This window comes from Marmota monax, unplaced genomic scaffold (assembly GCF_021218885.2).
Source record: "Marmota monax isolate L192 unplaced genomic scaffold, Marmota_monax_Labrador192_F-V1.1 WCK01_AAM20220418_F8-fsc00026, whole genome shotgun sequence".
NCBI lineage: Eukaryota > Metazoa > Chordata > Mammalia > Rodentia > Sciuridae > Marmota > Marmota monax.
In genome coordinates, this window is record NW_026693108.1 from 114,797 (window position 1) to 138,003 (window position 23,207).

The 23,207-nt window shown below is 46.0% G+C and overlaps 1 protein-coding gene across 7 annotated transcripts; it reads right to left on the bottom strand.

Annotated features, from left to right (window-relative positions):
* Positions 1-6,469: 6,469 nt before the first annotated feature.
* Positions 6,470-22,950, bottom strand: Upf3a (UPF3A regulator of nonsense mediated mRNA decay). 7 transcript variants are annotated; one of them, XM_046454916.2, is made up of 11 exons: positions 22,706-22,950; positions 21,882-21,988; positions 20,957-21,063; positions 17,838-17,936; positions 17,611-17,721; positions 15,128-15,183; positions 14,878-15,039; positions 9,594-9,754; positions 8,891-9,059; positions 8,106-8,175; positions 6,470-7,081 (listed from the first exon to the last, which is right to left on the bottom strand). In XM_046454916.2, the coding sequence occupies exons 1-11, from the start codon at positions 22,907-22,909 to the stop codon at positions 6,828-6,830; spliced, it is 1,500 nt and encodes a 499-aa protein (XP_046310872.1). In that variant the 5' UTR covers positions 22,910-22,950; the 3' UTR covers positions 6,470-6,827. The 7 variants fall into 7 exon arrangements, with proteins under 7 accessions (XP_046310872.1, XP_046310869.1, XP_046310870.1 ...); XM_046454913.2 differs by having other exon boundaries at positions 8,891-9,185; positions 22,706-22,949; XM_046454914.2 differs by having other exon boundaries at positions 8,891-9,185; positions 14,881-15,039; positions 22,706-22,948.
* Between the last annotated feature and the right edge of the window lie 257 nt (positions 22,951-23,207).

A 23,207-nucleotide genomic window follows, 5' to 3' on the forward strand; every position in this document is an offset into this window, starting at 1 on the left:
TCCAATTCATGTACATGAGATGTGTTTCTCTTTATTTATGTCATCTTTAATTTCTCTCAGTGATGTTTTCAATTGCTATGTAGTTTTCAATGTTTAAGTCCTTCACATCTTTGGTTAACTTACTTTCTACATACTTTTATGTTGTAGTTATGGAATTGGTGTTGTAATTTGCTTTTCAGATTTCTCATTAAGAAATGCAACCAGTTTTTATGTAACTTTGTCTCCCTATACTTTGCTAAATGAATTTGTTGGTTCTAACAGGGTTTTATGATAATTTGGGGGTTATCTATATATATAAAATCATATAGCCTGGACTTGGGCATCCCTGTAACCCCAGCTACTTGGGCTGTTGAAGATCATGGGTTTGAGACCAGCCTAGGCAACATAGCAAGCCCTTGTTCCAGAAAAATCATATAAAATCTATATAAGCAAAGATAATTTTACTTCTTTTTATTTTTCTTGCCTAATTGCTCAAGCTAGAGTTTTCACTACTACTTTAATAGAATTGTGAAGGTGGGAATGCTTGCATGGTTTCTTAAAGTTTTCAGTCTTTCACCATGAGTATGATACTCACTGTGGCTTTTCATACCTGTTTTTTATTGTGTTGAGGTAGTTTCCCTCTATTGATTGTTGAATGTGTTCATCATAAAAGGGTGTTTTATTATGTGATTTTCTGCATTGATTGAGATGATCAACTGTTTCATTTCCTTTGGTCTGCTAATGTCATGTATTACATTGATCAGTTTTTGTATAAACCATCCTTGCATTCCAGGAATAAATACTGCTTTGTCATGGTGCATAATTCTTTTAATGTGTTGCTGAATTGGATTTGCTAGTATTTTGTTGAGAATTTCTGCATCAGTATTCATTCCTGATGATGTTGGATATTGGTCTATAATTTTCTTGTGTTGTGATTTCTGGCTTTGGTATCAGAATAAGGCTGGCCTCATAAAATGAGTTAGGATGTATTTCTCATCTTCAGTTTGTTTTGAAATTGAGAACAACATGATCTTCCTTTTCAGCTTTTCTTTAATGTTTCATAGAATCACCAGTGAAGATGTAAGGTCCAGGACTTTTCTTTGTTTAGAGAATTTGATTCAATCTGCTTACTGATTATAGATTTATTCAGATTTTCTATATCTTTGTGACTTGGTGTTGCTAGGTTTTGTGTTTCTAGGAATTTGTCCATTTCAAATATGTTGTCCAATTTGGTGGTATACAATTGTTCATAGTACTCTCTTAAAATTCTTTTTATTTTGTAAGAAATGAGTGAAATATTCCCACTTTGATTTGAGATTTAGGAATTTTAATCTACTCTAATTTTTTCTTTGAGTCCTCATAAAAAAGACTTTTCAATTTTATTGATATTTTCAAAGAATCATTTTTTTTCATTGATTTTTTTCCTGTTGCTTTTCTATTTCATTTTTTTCGGCTTTAATCTATTGTTTCTTACTTTCTGTTAGCTTTTAGTTTAGTTTGTCCTTTTTCAAGTTCCTTAAATTGTAAAGTTAGATTGTAGATTGAGATTTTCTTGCTTTTTAATGTTTGTAGTTATAAATTTCCCCTTTATCACTTCTTTTACAGCATTGCGTAAGTTTTGCTTGTTGTGTTGTAATTTTCATTCATCTGTAAGTACTTTCTAATTTGTCTTGTGACTTGTCTTTGATCCGTTGTTATTTTCAGAGTGTGTTAATTCCCACAAATTTATAAATTTTCTAGTTTTACTTCATGGTGGGTTTTTTTTTGTTTGTTTTTTTGTTTTTGTTTTTTTTTTTTTTTACTTTTATGGTTTTCTAACTCCGTCCTACCTGATCTGAGATAATACATTGCATGATATTTGTTTTTTATGTTTACTGACACTTTAATTCTGGCCTGACACATAATCCATCCTGGAGAAAGTCCCACATGCACTTGGGAAAAACATACGCATTGTTGCTATTGTGATCTGAGATGCTCAGGGACTACTATGGGCAGAGAGGGCAGATGCACCTCTGGGCCTTGGTTCATGGCCTGACAGCTATTTAATGTCCCACTGTAGCTCACTTTGTCAGATGCTAGATGCATGCCATCTCTCCACCCTCAAGGAGCACCAGGCTCATCATCGGAGCCAGGGTGTTTTGTTAACTTGACGTCGTCACCACAGGGCAAGGGTACTTGGCTAAAGTGCCTGCACAGGCCAGAGCACACCAGCAGTGTTCCTAAGCCCAGCAACCCTACAAGCCCATAAACCCAGCTCCTTTCTTTTGCTCCTTCCAGATAGCCTGACACTCTTCTCAGAGCTGCCTCTCCCTTCCCAAGCAGAGACACAGAACGTCAAGCCTTAGTTCCCGGTGTCCCCATCAGACGTTCACTGAGCCCAGTTCATCTGCTGTGTTGTTCATGTGCTGCCATTTCCTCACTTCTGTCTGCTTTATCTACACATTATAGGGGGGTTGACCTTCTTTCTGTCATCTTTTCTTCATGTGTGTTGATGGTCTGTCATTAGGTGTGATTTACACACTTATCCTTAGGTCTGTGCTTGTCATATAGCCTGAGTGTATTGAAACTTACTATATAAAGTCCTCCTTGGTCTCCTGTAACCTTTTTGATTTAAAGTCTGTTTTATCTGATATTAGTATAGCTACCCTGCTCATCTGTGTTTCCTATTTGAGTGGAGTATCTTTTTTCATTGATTTCAATCTATTTGTGTCTTTGGATTGAAAATGAATCTCTTCTGGACAGCATATAATTGGATCTTTTTAAAAATCCAGCCTGCTGATTTCTGTATTTTCATTATAAAGTATTTTTATGTGACGCTGAGGATAGAACCCAGTGCCTCATACAGGTAACCAAGCACTCTACCACTGAGCCCCACCCCCAGCTCTGTATTTTCATTAGAATGCTTATTCACCTTACATGTAATCACCAACATGGAGGGACTCCTGTCATTTTGCTTTTTGATTTCTATAAAGTTTTCTTGTCCCTCATTTCCTGCAGCACTATCTTTGATGTTTAGTTGATTTTTTATAATGAAACATTTAAATTTCTTCCTTGTGTCCTTTTGTGTATATTCTGTAGCCCTTTTCTTTGTGGTTGCCATGGGAATTGCATTGAACACCCTAGAGCTGGAACACTCGAACTTGGATTTGAACCGGCCTTCCTTTTCTTTTTCAGCCTTCCATCCTTCCTTTCAGCCACTGTGTGGGGGAAGTTACCTATTTATACATTATGTGCCCCAAAGCATACACTAACCATTCTGTGAAATGCACAAGCCTCACAAAACTATTGCTACAATAGTGCCAACTTCTGTAATTACCTATGTATTTGCCTTTACTGAGATCTTAAGTCTTTCTTTTGGCTTTGAGCAACTGTCTTGTGTCATGGACACTGCAGGGAATCAGTAAGCACCAGCTGAATACACAGACCAGCATGTAATTTCTGGAATGTACAGCTTTCTCAGAGATGAAACCCAGCATTTCCTCATGGAGAGAGAGGCACACAGTGGTGTTTTTGTTTTTTCATTTTTTCTTTTTAGGTACTGGGGATTGAACTCAGGGGAGCTTTACCACATAGCTACATCCTCAATCCTTTTTCTTATTATTTTGAGACAAGGTCTTGATAAATTTCTGAGGCTGGCCTTGAACTTGTGAACCTCTTGCCTCAGTTGTTGGGATGACAAGTGTGTACCCCTATACCCAGCCACATTCATAGTTCTGAACCTTGTCTGCACCTTGGATCACTGGAGCATTTTTAAAACTGATTCCTAGCTCCACACAGCTGCGCCAGTGAAATCTCTGGGGGCCAAGCACAATCCTGCATAGTTTGTAGATGCCTTCAAGTGCTCCTGCAGATAGCCACAGTTCAGAACCATGGTAGAACCATAGCCAGAGGGCAAATAATTGGCCCTCTCCTTGCTCTGACCAGAGGTGTCATCTGGAGTGGAACAAGCCTCGGTCTATTCTCTTGTTAGGCATTTTTAAGGACCTGCTGTGGTAGAAAAAGCTTCAGGCTCTGGGATGCAAAGTGGATAATGCAGCCTCTCCAGTGAGCTCAAGGGCTATGGGGAGTGACAGCAGGGCCACCAGCAGTGCCAGGGGCCTACATCAGGCCTGCAAAGGCCTCAGTATGGAATTGTTTCCCTGGGAGGTGGTGTATCCCGTGGAAGGATTAACATATATTTTAGGGGCCTTTTCCCGACAAAATATACCGTTTTCATTGTGCTAAAGAGGCTGATTCCCTTCTCAGGGTGTCCTCAAGGTGGTGAAGAAAGTACAGTTTGGTCCTTGGCCAGAATTAGGAGGGAAGAGAGCAGCACATTGTTTCTCCCACCATCCCTACAAGTCTTGAAGTCTGGTGGGCACTTTTGGCACCTGCATCTCCCTCACAAGGGCCACCACTGATTTCAGGCTGCTTTAAGACGGTTAAGAAGCAACAAGAACCCCTTGGATATTTAAGCAACACACTGACCATATTCTGTGCCAAACTACTGCTCCTACTGATTTTTCTTTCTTCTTTGTACTCCTCCCCTTGAAACGCATATGTGCCCTCAGTTTTGCGACATGAATTAGTGAAGTGCCAGGGTCCTTGGTGTGGAAGTTGACTGCTCCCAGCACCAGCTCTCCTATGCTCCATTTTCTGGCAAGACCCGTCTCTGCTTAGCCTGACACGGGTAGGTACAAAACACAGAAGAGTGGCAAGGGCAGAGCCTTTGTTGCAGGCAAGGAAGGGCCAGTGGGACTGGTGTACTGCCCCCGTTGGAGTGTCCCACACACCTCCACCCCAGTCAGGGCTCTGCTCCTTCTGAACTGCTGGTCAACCTTCACATAGAGGTGCTGTGGCTATTTCTGGCCTATGAGGCATAATGAGTTATTTCAGTGCCTGCCTGGCAAGTCCCAAGTTCCATTTAGAGATTCGTTTGCATTTTTACCCTTTATGTTCAGCACTGGGAGGAATTCGTTATTTCCCTACAGTCCTGAATTCCCTGGCCTTTCACACTGTTTGTGGCCCTGGTGACATCCTCCGATTTGACCCTGAGGGATGTTTGCCTCAAGAGGCCACAGGCTGTTTTCCGGCTGTTTCCCTGCTGTGGGTGGGAGCTGCCAGTCTCACTCCTGGCTATCAACAGGCTCTGACTAAAACTTTGATACCCAGCGGGGTCAGCAGCTATGCCAGAGGGGCTGTTCCTGCTCTTGGAAAGTCACATTCATTCACACAGGGATGGTCTACACATCCACTATCCCACCCTATTCCCCCCGCTTCCCACAGACTCCCAGGGCCCGGGAGTCAATAACAGGCGTGTGGCTATGCCCAAATGGACTCACATCCAACAGCCCCAGGCTTTTTAGTGAAAACAAAAACTTATTGACGTTTTGACAAATACAAACTTTCAAAATAAGGAAATGGATTTAATCAAAATATTCAGGGAACTGAAACCCATTTTCCTTTGTATTTATGCACTTTAATATACATAGATGGGATATAATTTCTCATTTTTCTTAGTGTACATGTTGCAGAATAATATTAGTTGTGTAATCACATATATACATACAGTAATAATGTCTTGTTTCATTCTACTGTTTTTTCTATCTCCATTTTAAATGCAGTATTTTATTATATAAAATTCTCTGTAGAAAAAGCACCCTAAATTTAGGACTTTAAATCCATAGCAACAAAAAATTTCATTTAATAAATTGTTCAAAGCACACTGCTAAACATATATGACATGTAAAAATCTCACTGAAAGGGAGAAGCACTGTAGAAAGTGGTTTCAGAGAGGTACATCACACAGAATGAAAGTGCCTCAGACTCAAGCCAGTCTCTAGATGCTGTCAGCGTCCTATCCCCAGTAATATGTTGTCTTGGCCACTCCTTTCAAGCCACGCACAGCCTTGGAAAACATGGGCCGTTTTCATCCAGGCAGTAACCAAATTGCCCAAGGGACTGTGGTTAGAGCTAAGGAATCATACAGCCCGAAGGTCCCCGTGGGAGAGAGGAGCGTGGAGGCTTCACAAGGGCTATGGTGGGCCCAGCCCAGAGGACAGGGAAAGCCAGGAAGGCAGAACCCAACAGGCTAATAGGCCTGTGGATGTGAAAACCCAGAGTGGGTGGTAGTGTTGTCATTATTTTGGAACTAGAGATGTCTAAGCTACATGCCTAGCCCCCCCCCCCACCTTTTTAATGTTTTGAGGCAGGATCTTGCTAAGTTGCTTAGGGCTGCACTAAATTGCTGAGGCTGGCCTTGAACTTGCAACCCTCCTGCCTCAGCCTCCCCAGTTGCTGGTTACAGGTGTGGCCATTGTGCCCGCCAGAGTGGGTACTGACAGCAGATCAAAGAGCTTCTGAATTCGCGGAGGCAATACCAATGTCCTCCCATCTCATTCAAGTTTTTCTGCTTTCCAATCTGACCAAATTACTACTAGGAAAGGTGAACGATGAACATTTTATTCCATTTCCAGGAAGACTGCTCCCCCTCCCCCCTTCCCCCTCCCCCTCCATGGCTGCTGAAGAAACCAGATCCACTTCTCTTCTCAGGTCAGGTTCCAGGGATGACTTCCTCCCTGTGGTGCCCATTCCAGCGTGTCTGCACAGGGGTCTGCAGGCTCACTCGGCCTCCTCCCTCTTCTCGGGACCAGCCCTTGGTTCTTTTTGCTGTTGCTCCCGCCATAGCCTGAGTCCTCTGTACCCCTTCCTGCTTGAGGGCAAGCTCTTGGCAGGTACGGCTGCCATCCCACCTGTGATTGGCTGAAGTGCCAATCACTCTTCCAAGGGCAGCAACCCAGGAGGGCGAGGCCCCTCTGCTTCTGTTAGCAGAGCAGCAGCCTGGGAAAGCCGAATGTAGCCTCTCCTGTTCAGCAGCATGAGCCCAAGATGTTTTTCAAAAATAATGTTCCACTAGCTACCCTAAGAGTATGTGCTGTGGCAGACACCAACTTCACTTCATTGTAACACCAAATGTCCTCCCAGGGAAGAACTACAGCCTCATTTCTATCACAAGGGAGGAAGGCAGGATCTCCCACTGTGCATGTGACGCAGCCTCCTGCAAGCTTGCCTGACCTGTGGAAGTCATGGCTTTGGTAGTGATTCTCTGTGGTCTCCTTGATTGCTGCAAATGAATTTTGCTGTGTGAGACAACTACCCTTGTGTTTTGATCTGATTTAATTCCACTAGCAGGCAGGACTGAGGACATGAAAAGCAACCATGTCAGGGCACAAGGGTGCACAGCCATAGTACATGACTACGGCCGAGGATACCAAGGCCAGCCAGCTTTCCACCACATTGGAGCAACAGGGAGGAGACAAATCCTGTTTCCCTCACAGCCCAGAGCCCCAGGAGCAGACTCCCTGCCCAGCACCCTCCTGGCCACCAGGGGCCCCACATGTGACCTGAATGACCTGCAGACAAGCTCTCCTCTCTTAAGACGCAGTGCTCACCATGACCTAGTGCCGGGCTGGGTGTGGGGCCCCCGGAAGTTACCCCAAGTGTTTAGCATTACTTCTTTTTAGACCAGTGAGAAGAACAGGAAGAGGCTCAGCAGGCACCTGGTCTGCATTCCGGGGCTCGTCCTCCCCAGGGTGGTGTCTGCATCCTGGCCTCCTAAGTAGCAACTGTCACCCCAAAGCGCCTCACCACACCATGTTGGGGCAGGCCTTGTGGGCCGCTGAAGGCTAAAACATAACAGCTACCACCACTGCCTACACAGGCAGCTAGGAGGGAAGCATGTGAAGGTGCTCTCTCAAAAAAGGCCCATGGCTGTCCCCTGAGATTAAGGGGTCTACAGAAATGTCAAGTACTATAAGACTGTCATGCATGAAGCTCTCCTCTGGGTCTTAGGCTGGTCTTTCCTGAAACATGACAAATGAACATCACCAACATTCAGCTCCAGTGGATTGCAAGTGAATGGAATGGAGACAGCCTGTCTCCGAGGTCACACATCAAATTCCCATTCATATTCTTAAAATGCCAAACCAGAGACAGAGGACAGTCAAGTTGCTCAGCAGGCTGGGCAAGCGTGGACGTGGAACCCAGCTCTGTTACCAATACAGTACCAATGCTTCTCTGGGAAAATGCGACCAAACAAAAGTGAAATTCAGGGGCTGGGGATGTGGCTCAAGCGGTAGCGCGCTCACCTGGCATGCGTGCGGCCCGGGTTCGATCCTCAGCACCACATACAAACAAAGATGTTGTGTCCGACGAGAACTAAAAAAAATAAATAAATATTAAAAAAAAAAAAAAAAAAAAGTGAAATTCAGCTGGGCTCAGCGGTCTGTAATCCCAGCAACTCAGAAGGCTTAAGTAGGAGAATCATGAGCTGGAGACCCAGCCTCAGCAACTTGCACCCTATTGCAAAATGAAAAACAAAAAGGGCTAAGAATGTAGCTAAGTGGTAAGGCACCCTGGGTTCAATCCCCAGCACCAAAAAAAAAAAAAGTGAAAGAAAAAGAAGCTGTCACTGGGCTGAGCGGGACCCAACACCATGTCCACTGGGTGCTCGGAGGCCGTGTGCATGCCACTGGTGCTCTCCTGTTGTCTGAAAGGTAAATGCTAGGGTCTCACTCTGAAGTCAGTGGGTTAAATGTCTAGCTTGGACTAAACAAGACAGTTTTCTTGGTGAAAAGCAACTTGGTTCTGAGGAGACGGTGGGCTCTGCCCTGTGCTCACTGCAGGTTTGATGTGCCCCAAGAGAGCAAGATCTCCAGAAGACCATGACAAGTGAATCCACGGGTGGGGGCCTCATGCGGTGGGAGACCCATCCTGGAAGGCTACACACTAGGCAGGAACGCTACACGCTAGGCAGATTCTCCTTGTTTGATTTAATAAGATAATTTGGAAAACGCAGTCATGAGACTGCAAAAGTACAGGGATGCCCTAGAGCAGAGCTTTGCGGGAGGACCAGCCCAGGGGCTCAGAGCACCTTGCTTCTCAGACGCTCCTTCCTGGGGGCCAGGCCATTGTCCTCCTTCTCCCTGGCCAGCCTCTCTGCCGTCTCCATGGGGATGCCCCCGTCCTGGCGCCCCTTCTTCCCTCTATCTTGGGTGGACCCTCGGACCCATCTCAGCTCATCTTCGTTCCTCCTGGCAAACCTGGCAAACTCTGAGTGAGCACCATGTTTTCTGCTGCTGTCCAGGTGGCACCTCAGCATTTCAGCTTCCCTCCCCCGAGGTCTTCTCTCCAGGTCCCTTTGCTCTCCATCACTGTCATCCTGTGACCTGTGGGCCAACAACACAGACGCTGCCTCTGCACCTCAGCCTCCTCCACAGAACCATGCAGAGGGGTAAGGAAGGAGGCAAGGGCAAGGGGAAGCAGGAACAGGAGGACCAAGCACCGAAGATCTACTTCTCTACCACCAAGACCTGGCCAGCAGGAAACACTGGGCTAGACGGGGTGCTGGAAGAACAAACAGGCAAACCTGACAGGAGGACAGCCCATGGAGGCAGTGCCTGCAGGCCTGAGTGAAGGCTGACTGGTGCAATCTGACCAAAGGCCCCATGTCCACCATGCTCCTGGCAAGACTGAGCAAAGGCACGAGAGCAGCACTCTCCAGACTCCCAGAACACATGACACACATGCTGACACTGTGAGTCCATGCCACGGGTGGTAGGAAAGTTCACACTCACTTCTCCCTGAGCGCCTCTGGCAGGCTCTCCAGGAGCCTGGTTTTCCTCACTGTGCAGGGGGCGTGGGCTTCCCGCCTGCCATCTCCAACACCAGCTTCTTCTCCTCTTTCTTTTGGTTTCTCAGTGGTTGATTCCTCTCCCTTTTCTGGTTTCTTAAGAAGCTGAGAAATTGTAACGTTAACAAATCAGCATTCCAGAGCATATTACAAAAGAAACTTAAATAATTAAAAATGCATATCAATATTAAGCCCAAATGCTTCAATAGCTAAAGAATTAAACCAGAGGTACAAAAAGCAGGTTTTTGGTTCAACACACAGTGGATCTGTCAATGAAATATTCTATAGTTATGAAAAATGATGTTTTGTAATGAAAAGATGCTCATGTTAGCAATAAAAGAACATTACACAAAGAACAGGCACCATGATCTAGTTTTATATTCACACACACACAGACACACTCGCTCAACAATGGGGGACACCGAGAAGGGTCAGACCACTGCAGCCTGGCCCATGAGCACATACTGCCCTCAGTCTTCAGACCACTTCTGGCCTTCAGGTGGTATGAAGCGCCAATGCCCGCAGGCTCTGACACTCACTGATCACCATTCTTGGTGGTGGAACTCTGAGCATTCCCCTTCTTGTCACCCACAGGTCTGTTCTTTAGAACATCTATGGTTGTCAGTTCTTTTTTTTTTGGTGGTGCAGGTGATTGAACCCAGGGCCTTGTGCATGTGAGGCAAGCCCTCTACCAACTGAGCTGCATCCTCAGCCCCAGTCTATAGTTTTCAAACACTGCCTTTTCTATTCCTTGAAGCAGGGGTTGGACACCTGCACATGGGCCTCCCCAGAGCCCAGCACCACAGAGACTCCATGCACCACTAGGAGGTGCACTCTGGAGACCTCTGTCCTCACCCATGAAGGGAGCGTGTGTACACCTGCAGTGCAGGAGAGCCCTGACATGGCATGCTCCACTGAAGGGATCCCCGAGACAAGCACCAGCTGTCTCTCACCCTGTGGATGTCAACCCGCAATGCCCTCTTCCTGCAGCTGTGTGGAGTCATGACCTTCGACATTCCTTTTTAGGGAACTGTCCACCTTCCTTTAAATTACATCAGCAGTGTGTCTGAGATAAATATGAGCGTTATAGAAGTACAATGGTCTCCATGCCCCTTCACTCAAAAAATAATTTCATGTGCCTAAAACCGCAGTTACACTTAGGAGAACATCTACCTGGTGTGTGTCCCCAGGCAGGTTCCCACTCCAGGTGCAGAACTCAGGTTGTCACTGGTGCCTCTGACCCTCTTACCCATCCTGGCAGAGGCTGGATAAGCAGTAAGGACTTACAGAACTCAGGGGTACTCCACTTCCCACCACTGTGTACTGTACAGGTGCAACTGGGAGCAGCCAGCCAGGGAGGTGTGGCTGCAGGGGGCCATGTGCCCTGACTCCAACTCAAACCCACGCAGAATTTCCGTGTTCACCAACCTGGAGGAATCTTAGGTGTTATTCTGAGGTTCATCACAAAGGCAGGATTAAGTCCCCAGCTGCTAGTGACTAATAATCACCAGCCCTCCTGGGAGACTGCAGGTGGGCTCAAAGCCCCACTCTCCAGTCCCACCCTGGTCTTTCTGGCAACCAGTCCCCAGGCTGAGGCTCTCTTGCTAGCATACAAGACACATCCCTCTGCAGAGACCAAGCGTCTCATTTGTGTGTTGAGACTGGGCACTAGGACCCTGTGTTGATCACTGGGAATGTGGCTGTGAGACAGATGTCCCCCCACACCATGGCTGGCATTCTAGCCAAGACAGTACTCCTCCTAGGGGTGGAGAGGAACAAGCTCAGCTCAGGTAGAGGTTGAAAGCTCCACATACATACTAAACCAGAGTTGAGAAGCACAGAGACCCAGGGAGAGGGGCAGAAGAAGGGAGACTGCAGAGGTGAGACAGAGACTGAGGCCAGGAGAGGAGCAGCCAGGGCAGGGCTGGGGAGAGCAGTCCACATGTTTAGGAAGGACAAAGCAAGCAGGGCTGGGGTGAGCCAGGAGCAAGACAGTGGGGACAGCACTATGGGCTCAGGAAGCGCAACACAGCGAGGCTTCCAGAGACCAAGGGCTGCTGAGGTCAGGCATGTTCCTGTCTGGTACAAGTGTGCTGATGCTCATACATGTAATCAGGTCCTGGTCTGTGCTTGCACTACATATGCACACCCCAATCACTCACACACACCAGTCAGAACTTCTTGATAACAATGACAGTTTCTCCAGATAACTGGTCTAGAGCCACCACTGATTCAGGGATTGTATCTGCATCTCTGGGACCCAACCTCCCCATCAAGCTCCCTGTGGGCTTTGGCCCCTGTGCTCCTTTCTCTATGAACAACACCCTTAGGCTGTTTGTATGACTTCTTTTGGCATTGCTGCAGGTTTTATTTTTGAGGTTCTTAAAAAATTGGAACTCTCCAGATGATTCATAAGTCAGAGATCCCAAATCACACACACCTGCCTGTTAAGAGCTAAACAGGTGGATGACCTCACTCATGAGTCTCCCTCCACCCTCAGGCTGGGAGCCATAGCTGTTCTCAGGTTTGACCTGCCTAGCTCTTCCTCTAGTCTAGCTGTTGTCATGTTCTAATTTCTTCCTCCTATGAAGGATGCTGGACTTACTTTTGTTGACTTAAATTTGATTTATTTCTTTAGCTTATTTTAAATTTTAACTGCATAATCAAAAATACGGAAATAAAACACTTACTTCCAAATACTTCAAAAGTCCTACTTAAAAATTATAGTTGAAATTATAGACTACAAGTTTCCATGGTTCTTTTTGAAAAACTAGTGGTAATCTACGGACTATAAAGCATCAGGCACTGGGTTAGCTGCTAAGGTTCACAGGGTGTCCCCTCCGTGTTCCTGGACACGACAATAAGACAGAACTGAGTTCTGGAATGACAGATGTAGACAGCGGTGACAGTGACTGGGAGACCAGTATCTGAGATTAAGGTCCCTGATGACTTCATGACTGTGGCATACTTGGGTACTGGGAAAGTTTCTGTGCAAAGGCATAGATGCCTAGTTGCTATGGAGGTATCTTCCATGCTGGAGTCTTATCAGCTTCAACCTTATTGACAGGCAAGGAGCTCCTGGGAACCAAGGAGCTTCCCTGCTAAGATAACAACATTTTCACCAGCTGCTCCTTAATCTGCAAGTGAGTTAGTAACTTTAAACAATGGACATTCTTGAGAGATGCACAAGGCTCCTAACATTGCCCATTGCAACTGTAGAATGTAACTGAGGAAATAGCTGCATATTCTTGCTAACTCTGTAACTTTCATGAATACAAAGAATAATGCTTGCATAGTATTTAACCTGATTTAGAGACATATATAATAAAGATTGCTGGTGTAATTTTTTAGACCTGTTTTGCCACCAGAGAGCAGCAATTTGCGTGTGTTGACTCTTTATTTCCTTCAAATATCCCATGCCCCTCGCTGAAACCTGCTAGTTTGGCGGCACTGGTCACAGCAGATGGGCACCTCCCTTCACGGCGACTTCACCGTACCATGGAGCATGAGCCCCGACCCATACACACACAGAGAACTCTCCGCGCTCCAAGCAGCTTCCTGAGGAAAACCCCTGCTCCACCCATCAGGTGTCTGTCTATGTAGTCACAGCTAGGCTCTCTGATTTCAATAGCACTATCAGACTATGTATTTTAAACCAACACAGATCTGCACCCACTTCTTACCCGAGTCAACTTGAACTCTATGGGTGGCTGTTTGGAATACATTGCCTACCTGGAGAACCTGCTTCCACTTTTGAAGCAAGTGGGCTTGAGTGGCCTGGCTCTTGTCCCATTCCTTCCATGAAGTCTACTTTGCACAAATGTCCTTAAGCTTTTATTTTTTATTTATTTATTTATTTTTTTTAAAGAGAGAGGAGAGGGGGGGGGAGAGAGAGAGAGAGAGAGAGGGAATTTATTTATTTATTTTTAGTTTTTCGGCGGACACAACATCTTTGTTTGTATGTGGTGCTGAGGATCGAACCCGGGCCGCACGCATGCCAGACGAGCGCGCTACCGCTTGAGCCACATCCCGAGCCCCGTCCTTAAGCTTTTAGAGACAGTTGGGGAGACAGTCCTCAGCAGCTATGTCAGTCTTCAGTAGTCTCAAGCTTTCCCTCTGAACTAAGGGGCCATGTGAGTTGTCCTGGCCACTTACATGGGGAACATCACATGCATGACTTCCATGTGCAGCTTTAAGAATCCATGTCCAGTCTCCCACGTCCATTTTCCCTTCTCATCCTCAAGATGGTAAAAGCAAATACCAAGGGGGACACTCCATCAGCTCAGGTATAGCACCAGCAGCAGTGCCCAGAGATGCACAGCACTGCCAGGATGCCCTGGCCAGGCCAAGCTGTGAGACTCTGGGAATAGCAGTCCTGACAGATACACATATGTGCGTGCTTCTGTGGGATGCTGCTGAGAAACTGTCCTCTCTGTGGCTAGCGAATCCCCAGGAGAGATTCTCTTAGAGCAAAGACCCAGAGAAAACTCCACTTCCTGGAAGAGCTGGTGTTTTCTGAGAAGCATGATTCTGACCAAATTTTCTATTTCTGACTAGAGAGAGTATCAGAAAGTAATCTGTGCTATAGCTGTCTCTTTCCCACTCTCCCTAAGTCCTGATGTTTTTTCTTTTTCTTTGTTGTATAATTCTATCGAGCCTCTATAAGGTACCTAACTTCACAGTTATGATTTAAGGTACCTCTGTGAAGTTAGATACAATCACGTTGGACTGAAATCTGGGTTTAATAAGGTCCCAAGCAGACAAAGCTGATCCCAATTCTGGCCAACACATATTACAAAGAAAAATCCCCTTGAAGCATCTGAACAAATACATCCCTCATAAGAGAAACTAGGTGAGAAAGAGCCAGACTGTGGGGCTGTCACCACAAGAGAATGATGAGCCCAAGTTTGAGCACATGGAAAGACAGTGGTTCTAGGTGGGTACTTTTCAGCCAGGAAAACTTTTCTTTAAAGAAAGATGTGAGCAGATACCCCATATGTGGGCTCCTCTGCCCTCCAGGTCCTGTGGTCCCCATAGACAGTCCAGGAGCCCCTGGGGCTGGGCACAGCCTTAAAAACCACAGCTATAGAATGGAAAGGGAGCTCTAACAATAAAGACTAGGTTAACTGAAAATCTGCTTAAAATTCTAAGGACCTAAAAGACCTCAAAAGCATAATTCACATAGCGAAACTGTTTTTGGAAAAAAAAATGGAATGGTTCCTCACAACTACCTGGATCTTCACTTCTTTCTCAGCAGTCTTCTTTTGTTTATCTGCCTCCTTTCTTTTGCATGTTTCTTCTTCTTTTCTCTTTCTTTTTTCTTCTTCCCGCAAACGTTTCTTTTCTAGCTCTCTCCGCCTCCGTTCTTCTCGCTTCTCTTCTCGAATTCTCTGAAGGTATGGACAAGTACTGTGTAAGTTTTCTGAATGGAAACAGCAGATGCAGAAAAGATATTCACCGGGTAAATGCCAGACCTACCTGCTTTTCTAATTTTCTATTTTTAATATATTCCAAAAGAGGCGTGGTTCTTCTAGCTAAAACACAAAAAACTGTAATGCACACATGTAACTTGTAAATAAAATTTTCTTATTTAAATACTTATTTTCAATTTAACCTTTAATTTGGGGACATATGTTATTTTAAAAATTTACATGAGCGTGTACTGTATCCAGGGGAGTTCTTATTCCATTACTATAAACCAAGCAATCTGGAAATGCCCAGTAGACATGCAGCTCTTGATTCTTAAGGGAGTCATAAAATACTACTCATGGGGGCTGGGGAGATAGCTCACTTGGTAGAGTGCTTGCCTAGCATGCACAAGGCCTTGAGTTCAATCCCCAGCACCACCAAAAATAAAATAAAATACTATTCACAAAGACAGTATAAAAGTAAAATGAGAACAATATGTTTAACTTGCCAAATGTTAAAAATATGTCTTTGTATGTTTAAAGAAATCATTAAATTATAAATTCATATGTTCACTTTAATACTTCTCCATTTCCTATACAATAGTTATAAACCTGTAGGTTCTTGCAATTTTTTATAATCCAGGTTGAGCATCCCTAATCCCAAAATCCAAAATCTGAAATGTTCCAAAGTTTGAAACTTTTGAACACTGATTTGACACCTTGAATGGAAAACCCCACATCGGATCTCATGTGATGAGTCATTCAAAATGCAAGTGCTGAAAAATAGTGCAGAACCCCCCACAGGTGAAGTGCAAGGTGTGCTGAAACATGGGAGCTGAATGCTTGGACCTGGGCCAGCCCCAAGGTGGCTTATTAAATGCATGCATATATTCCAAGCCCCCAGAATAATCCTAAATCCAAAATAATTCTGGTCCCAAACATCTCAGATACAGGATACTCAACCTGTACATTCATTCTCTGTAAAATCAGAATATAGACTGCAGCTCAGAAAATGATACCATAAGTACTGCTGTTCAAAAACAGCGCCATCATTACATGTATCTGAAGAAACTGTAGAATGCATACCACAAATGCTAATCTGCCCTTCATAACAAGGAGTTCACCCAGACAGAGTCTGCCCTTCATAATAGGGGTCACTTCATGATTTTAATTTGGAGCCTATAATTCTTTTTGTCACTTATCAGCTCTTTTTTTTTGGGGGGGGGGGGTGGTACTGGGGATTGAACCCAGGGCCTTGTGGATGCAAGGCAAGCATTCTATCAACTGAGCTATATCCCCAGCCCTTGTCACTTATATTCTACAACCAATCCACCTATCCTCCCTATCTATTTTACCTCCAAAATATATGCTGCATCTCCCAGTCCAGTACCAGTAGCCTCCTGGGTACGTAAGCCTCTCAGCCAGTGCCCAAGCCTGTCCCTTGATATTCACAATCCACCCTGGATGCAGCAATGACAGGACCAAACAAATCAGCTCCTGTGGCTCCCTAAAATCACTCTAGGCCCCTCACTAGTACCCCCAGAAGACACCAGGCTTCCTACGCCTCGACACACAGCAGATAATGCATTCTGCTCCCGCAAAGTCCCAGCCTCCAGCCTGTTTCTTCATTCAACTGTACTCAACTCCTAAACTACTATGCTCTGGGAAAGCAAAGTTGAAAATACGGTTCCCTTGGGGAAGCGGAAAAATGAAAGGAGAGGGAGTTTACATGGAATGAGACCAACAGATAAAAAAACACATTTAACAGTGACTGTCACATCACACAAGTCTTGGGTGAGCAGGAACAGTCTCGTGGAGGTGCAATAGGGCCCGGTAGAGAGGCCCAGCACTAAGCAGACCAGCAGGAAAGGAGGACACTGCCAGGTGCATGTGGCACTCAACTACAGCATCTGCCTGGTGACAGAGAAGAGGCTTTGCATCCACAGGGGAGTGTCTAGGGATGTGACAGGTGTGCTTCTGGGGTACAGGGTTAAGTTGGATCCTAACCAGACCCTGTGCTCTGGCTGGGTGTCCACTGGCTTGGCTGGCTTCCCCCAGTGCTTGGTACTCTTCTGACTGCAGCACCTCATCTCTACTGGCTCAGAGACTGCTTGCTGCCCAGCCCCACCCCAGATGGCCAGAGCACTCCCATGTCTTCAGCACTGATCCTTCAGAGGCTGTAGCTTAGAGTGACTGTCTAGAAACTCAGGTGCTCTCCATCAGCAAAGCTCAGAAACATCCATGCCCTCTGTCAACCACCCTTCTGTCAAAACAGAAAAACACACTGGGGCTGTGACTATGGCTCAGTGGTAGAGCACTCGCCTAGCACGTGCAAGGCCCTGGGTTCGATCCTCAGCACCACATAAAAATAAATAAAATAAAGGTATTGTGTCAAATAAACCAAAAAATAAATTTAAGAAAAAAAAACTGAAAAACACTGCAATTCTGCCAAGTCTACAACAAACTAAATCTTTACCGTAATCATGAAAAGAATGAATAAATATTCTATATATAAGTATCTCCATAAAGAAAAGAGAAATGAGAAAAACAGACCAACAAGTTCTCTTGTCTTTGCCTCTACCTCTCCCAGAAGGATTTCAGGATTGGCACTGGTTTTCTCTTCCTCCACACTGTATGTTTCTAAAAACTGCTTGTATTCTGGATCTGTAGGTGGAAAAAAGAAAAAAAATAAACATATTCCTCCTCAAACACAGGAGAGGATGACAGTGGGCCAGGTGTCTAACCTCACAGCCCCCGATCCAGCATTTCCACAGTCTTACCATCTGCGATGCTCCCGGTCTTAGTGTCTTTTTTCTTCAGCTTCTTTTTGGCTATCTTCTGGAATGGGGCAAACTCCACCACTGCAGGGTACTCCAGGCCTGTGACCAAGACACAGTCCAAACTCTGAACTCTGCCTTGCTCACTCACCTAAGATCAAGCAAACTCCAGACTTAAACAAAGGACAAGCTGGTGGTAGGAGGACAATCTTCACTATGACATGCCCCATTGTGGGGCTTCATGGCTGAACACATTCAGATCTTCAAACTGCTAACTTGAAAGGGTGGATTTCACCATACTGACCTCCCCATCCCCTTCCAAACACTCTTGTCACTGAAATATATTTAGCCAACTGAGCTACATAATTTTTTTTTATTTTCAAAGGTTAATTCAGTTACCAATCTGTTATACAATTCAAGGAAATTACTTCGCTTATAACAGACACAGAACTAAAGGGAAAGGGTGTTTCAAGGGTATGTATCATGTTCCAAATAAAATTTGTTTCCAATAAAAATGTAGAGAATGGAAGCAGTAGAAACTTATTTGTTACTATTTGGAGCAGGAGAAAGAAAACAGATGCTCACTGAAAAATATCTGAAACATGTCTGATCAACACATGAAGCACTAGCACCTTGGAACCAAATCTAATGAATAATTATTTTCAGTAATGTCAGTAATGGTCAGGTGACTGATTTTTGATTCCCATTTATCTGGAAGACATTTTTTTTTGTGCCAACCTCAACTACACAGAATAAAGTCAAGAATGAGAATGAAAATGGCACTCCAGCAGGGGCGATGTCAACTCCCTCCTGCACCAACTCCCAGGACATGGCAGTTACATGCTAAAGACAGCAGAATGCTCCCTGATTTCCACACTTACTACCAAAGTACAGTAATCAAAACAGCGTGGTACTGGCCTAAAGACAGACATACCCACCAGGGAACTACAACACAGGGCCCAGAAAGTCCCCTGGATATCTGTTTAAGTGACTTTTGAAAAGGCTGTCATGACTAAATGGGGGAAGGATGGACTCTCCAACAATGGTGCTGGGAAAACTGAATCCGGGTGCAAAGGAATTAAATTGGACTCTTACCCAACATTATTCACAAAAAAAGATGGAACAAACCTAAATGAAAGGCTTAAAACTCTTTGGAAAAAAAACGTAGCAGAAAAACCCTAAACTGCTGGATTTGGCAATGAGTTCTCAGATACAACCCTAGAGGCAAGAGCAGCCATAGAAAAATAGATCAACTGGCACCAAGTTTTAAACTTCCATGCATTAAAGAATACAATCAACAGAATAAAAACAATGTGTGGAATGGGAGAAAATGTTTGGGAATCTTGTATCTGAAGAGGCTAACATCCAGCATGCACACAGACTTGTATTCAGCCACAGAGAGGTACTGACTGAGAAACAGACAAAGCAGGCTTGGCATGTATCTCAGTGGTAGAGTGCATACATGGCATGCATGAAGCCAAGTTCACTCCCAGCACCACAAAAAAAAAAAAAAAAAAGAGAGAGAGAGAGAGAGAAGAGAGAAATGTACAAAGGACTTGAATTAAGTATTCTCCCAAAGATTATCTACAAGTGGCTAGCATGCATAGTATGAGACTGCCTCAACAGACATTAGAGATGCAAATCTAAATCACAATGTGATATGAGAGCAAAACAGAAAATACATGCTGGTGAGGAACAAGAACAACAGAAGCCCTTGTGCACTGCTGGTGGTAGTGCAGAAGAGCGTAGCCACTGGGGAACAGCTTGGCAGCTCCTCAAAATACTAAAACTAGAGTGACCGTATACCCACCAATCCCACCTCTGGGTATTTGTCCAAATGAACTCAGAGAAGAATTTCAAAGACCTATCTGTACACCCAGGTTCACACAGCTAAAACCTGGAATATTATTCAGTCCTACAAAGGAAGGGAATTCTGCAGCACGCTACAACATGGATGGGCCTTGAAGACATTATTCTAAGTCACAAAAATAAGCCAGTCACAGAAACACAAATGCTGTGATTCACTAATAAGAGGTATGCAGAGTAGTCAAATTCATACCCCAGAAACAGAAATAGACCTGGGGTTGCCAGGAGCTGGGGATGAGGGATGTGGAGTTAGTATTTAACTGGTATAGTTTCAGTTTTGTGAGCTGCAGGGAGTCCTGGCAATTAGTTGAATAAGGTGAATATTCCTAACACTACTGAACTGTACATTTGAAAAAGGAAAAATCAATAATTTTGTTATCTATATTTTACCAATATTTTTTAAAAGTTTAAAAAAAAAAGACAAAGAACAGCGCAATTAACACAAATGTCCCGATGGTTCAAGTACTAAAACTTCCCTTTACTTGACTGTGTCTTGGCCCCTAGCTCTGCCACTCTAATGACCTCCTCTAGTCTGACACCCTCGGTGGAGGAGGGGAGGTGAATGGCAAGAGGCAGGCAGTGGGGGGCTGAAAACAGTTTGCCATCAATGGTCTATAGACTCAACAGCACAGGACCATGTGACAGGAGAGGAGAAAGAAAAACACCAAAAGCAGGCCCAGAAAGGGTAGGCAGCCCCCAGGCAATACCACCCAGCACAATCAGTCACAGTTTCAACCCCTTCCCCACAACATTATCAAGAACTGTTAATCAAGAATACACTGCAGAATACTTCATTTAAGAAGACAAGATATAGATACATTTAGAGATTTTCTTTCAATTACAGGAAAAATAACTTAGTTCTGACATAAAGTTCATTTATCCAGAGAATTGACTCAAAAAACTCCATTTTCTAATGATAATCTTGTCATCATCACACAATTTCTAGAATTCCTTGGTTTATCATTTTAATGGTTTTTTAAAAAATATTTTTTAGTTGTCAATGGATCTTTTACATAATTTATTTATTTACATGTGGTTTTGAGGATCAAACCCAGGGCCTCACCCATGCCAGGCAAGCATTCTACCACTGAGCCAAAACTCTAGCCCTCATTTTAATGTTTTTAATGCATCAGCACATGATACAGTAGCAATCAAATTTTATGGTATTACTTTATATGACTGAGAATTTCTTAATCAAAACTCACAAACATCCCATCAAAGCTTCATTAGAAGAGTTTAAAAGCCAGGAACCCAACCTTTATTGCCAATGAAGACATATCCATCAAAACGATCTCTGAACAGAAGGATGTCATCAGGGTCCCTAAAATTAATGTATGCTCTGGAGTACAGATGAGGGTGCAGACTGAAATACAGGACAGCAGAAGCAGTTAGTAAAGATGAAATACTCCTGGAACTTTGCCCTTTTTCTTCTTTTCTGGAAATGGCAAACTACTTCAGATAAAGCCTTTATGTCAAAGGTTCATCTCTCAGTTAATTATAACAATCTGGATATTTTTCTGCAAGAAACTGAAAACACAAATAAGTCACAACCTGAGGGCTTTTTACTGGGGAGAATGCTTTGGGCTAGTTTTGCCACTGTGCAGAGCCAGGAAACAAAGGTCACCTGTGGCATCAGGACAGGCAGGCCACTGTGCCCTCTGAGAAGAGAATGCTGACTGTACCATCTATACTGAAGGAGAGGCACTTCCAGGCACTTTAGTACTTACAACGGCACACAGTATGGGGTCTACTGCAAACTCAGCCTTCCTCCCCTATCTCATGGCTATCTCTGTTAAATAGGGACTTAGACAGAGGCAGGTATGTCCAGGCACTGAGAAGGACCCAGCTAGCAGGTGTGGCAGCTAGGAGAAGCCCGAGGCCACCTGGGGACTGGTCTTCACTAGCAACACCAGGGTATACATGCAGGACTGACCAATTGTTCTCTCTTCACATGCTTTAAAGCTACATGGAGTAAGGTTTGGTGTCACCAAATAACTTTTGGACTGTGAGGACATCACAGAGGGCTCTTGCTAAGTTCCATTAATGCCCTGCCAACTCAGGAATGTCCTGCAGAAGGCAGTCTGTGAGAACTTCTGGGTCCTGTGGGGAGATGGAAAAGGAGTGGGTTGCTGTTACCCTCAGCTTCTCGCCCACACCACGAACCTGGGCGCCAAAACCTACCTGAGGTCAGCGGCCACCACCTCAAAGTAGTCGTGCGCAGGCAGTGGGTGCAGCTGTTCCTCCAGCTGCTCCTTTGTGAGGCCTGGTGGCAGCCGTCTGAGGACCACCTGAGGGACAACGCCGGCTTGTCACTCCTGGGGCGTCCCCCAACTGACCGCCGGCCGGAAGACCGGCCAGCCTCAGTGTGCATCCCACCCTCTAGCCAAAGGTCTCGCCGGCCTCGCGCACACCCCGCCCAGCACATCTCATCCTGCAACCAGGGTCCCGCGGGCCTAGGAGAGACCTGCTCCCCTCCCAGACACACTCCGGCCAACCCTGCTCACCAACAGTGGGCACTCCCACCCCTCATACCGCAGTCCCCCGCGGACCAAGCCTTCACCTGCACAGAGCCATCCTCCCCTTACAAGGCACACCTCGCCTTTCCACGTCCTGTCCACACCAGCTCCGGGCCGCCCTCTTCCCTCGCGCTGCCCCACTCCGTCAGCCCCGCCCCGGGACCGCCTACACTTGCTTAGGGCCCTCCTTTTCTCCTAGGGAAGTTCTGCACCCCGCCGGCCCCTGGTCCCGCCCGCAATTGCTGAGGGCCGTCCCCTTCTCCTAGTGAAGTTCTCCCGGCCCTCCAGTCCCTGGCCCCGCCTCGCGCACGGCTGTCCCTTTCCCCTACAGAAGTCCTGCCGCCCGTCCTGGCCCCGCCCCCTTACTCAGGCCAGTCCCCGCCTCGCAGAGCTCGCAGGTCCGGCCCACCCCGGGTCCCGCCCACGCTGGCCCAGGGCCGTCCTCTTCTCGCGAGGCTTGGCGGCCCGCCCGCCCCAGGCCCAGCTCACCTTGCTCAGGGCCGTCCTCTTCTCCTCGCGAGGCTTACGGGCCCCGCCCCCGCAGCCCGAGGAAGAGGCTGGTGTCTCGGGTTCTCGTCGTGGTGACTCACGGCGGAACTGGACTTCCGCGGCAGACAGCTTCTCCCTCCCGCCAGGGCCCCGGGTACCAACGGTCGCGCCCGGGCCTCCGGCCCGCTCCTTCTCCGAGCGCATCGCGTACTCGCCGCCAGCCGTTGCCGCCTGCGCGAGGATGAAACCTCGCGAGACGTCGGCCGCCACTGCCCCGCCCCCGGCGCATCCTGCCAGAGCCCTCCGCTTCCAGAGGTCGGGTTCCCGGGCGCGCTAGCTTGAGCTCCGGTCCTGCGGGCAGGTCCTGGGGCTGGTGTTGCGATCCAGGAACCTCGAATTTCATCCTGAGAAAATGAGCGGCTCAGAACTGCGCCCCTGCGTACCGCGTCCCCGCGGCGGGCTTCACTTGCAGCCGCGGTTACTGACACCTGAAAGGCCGGTT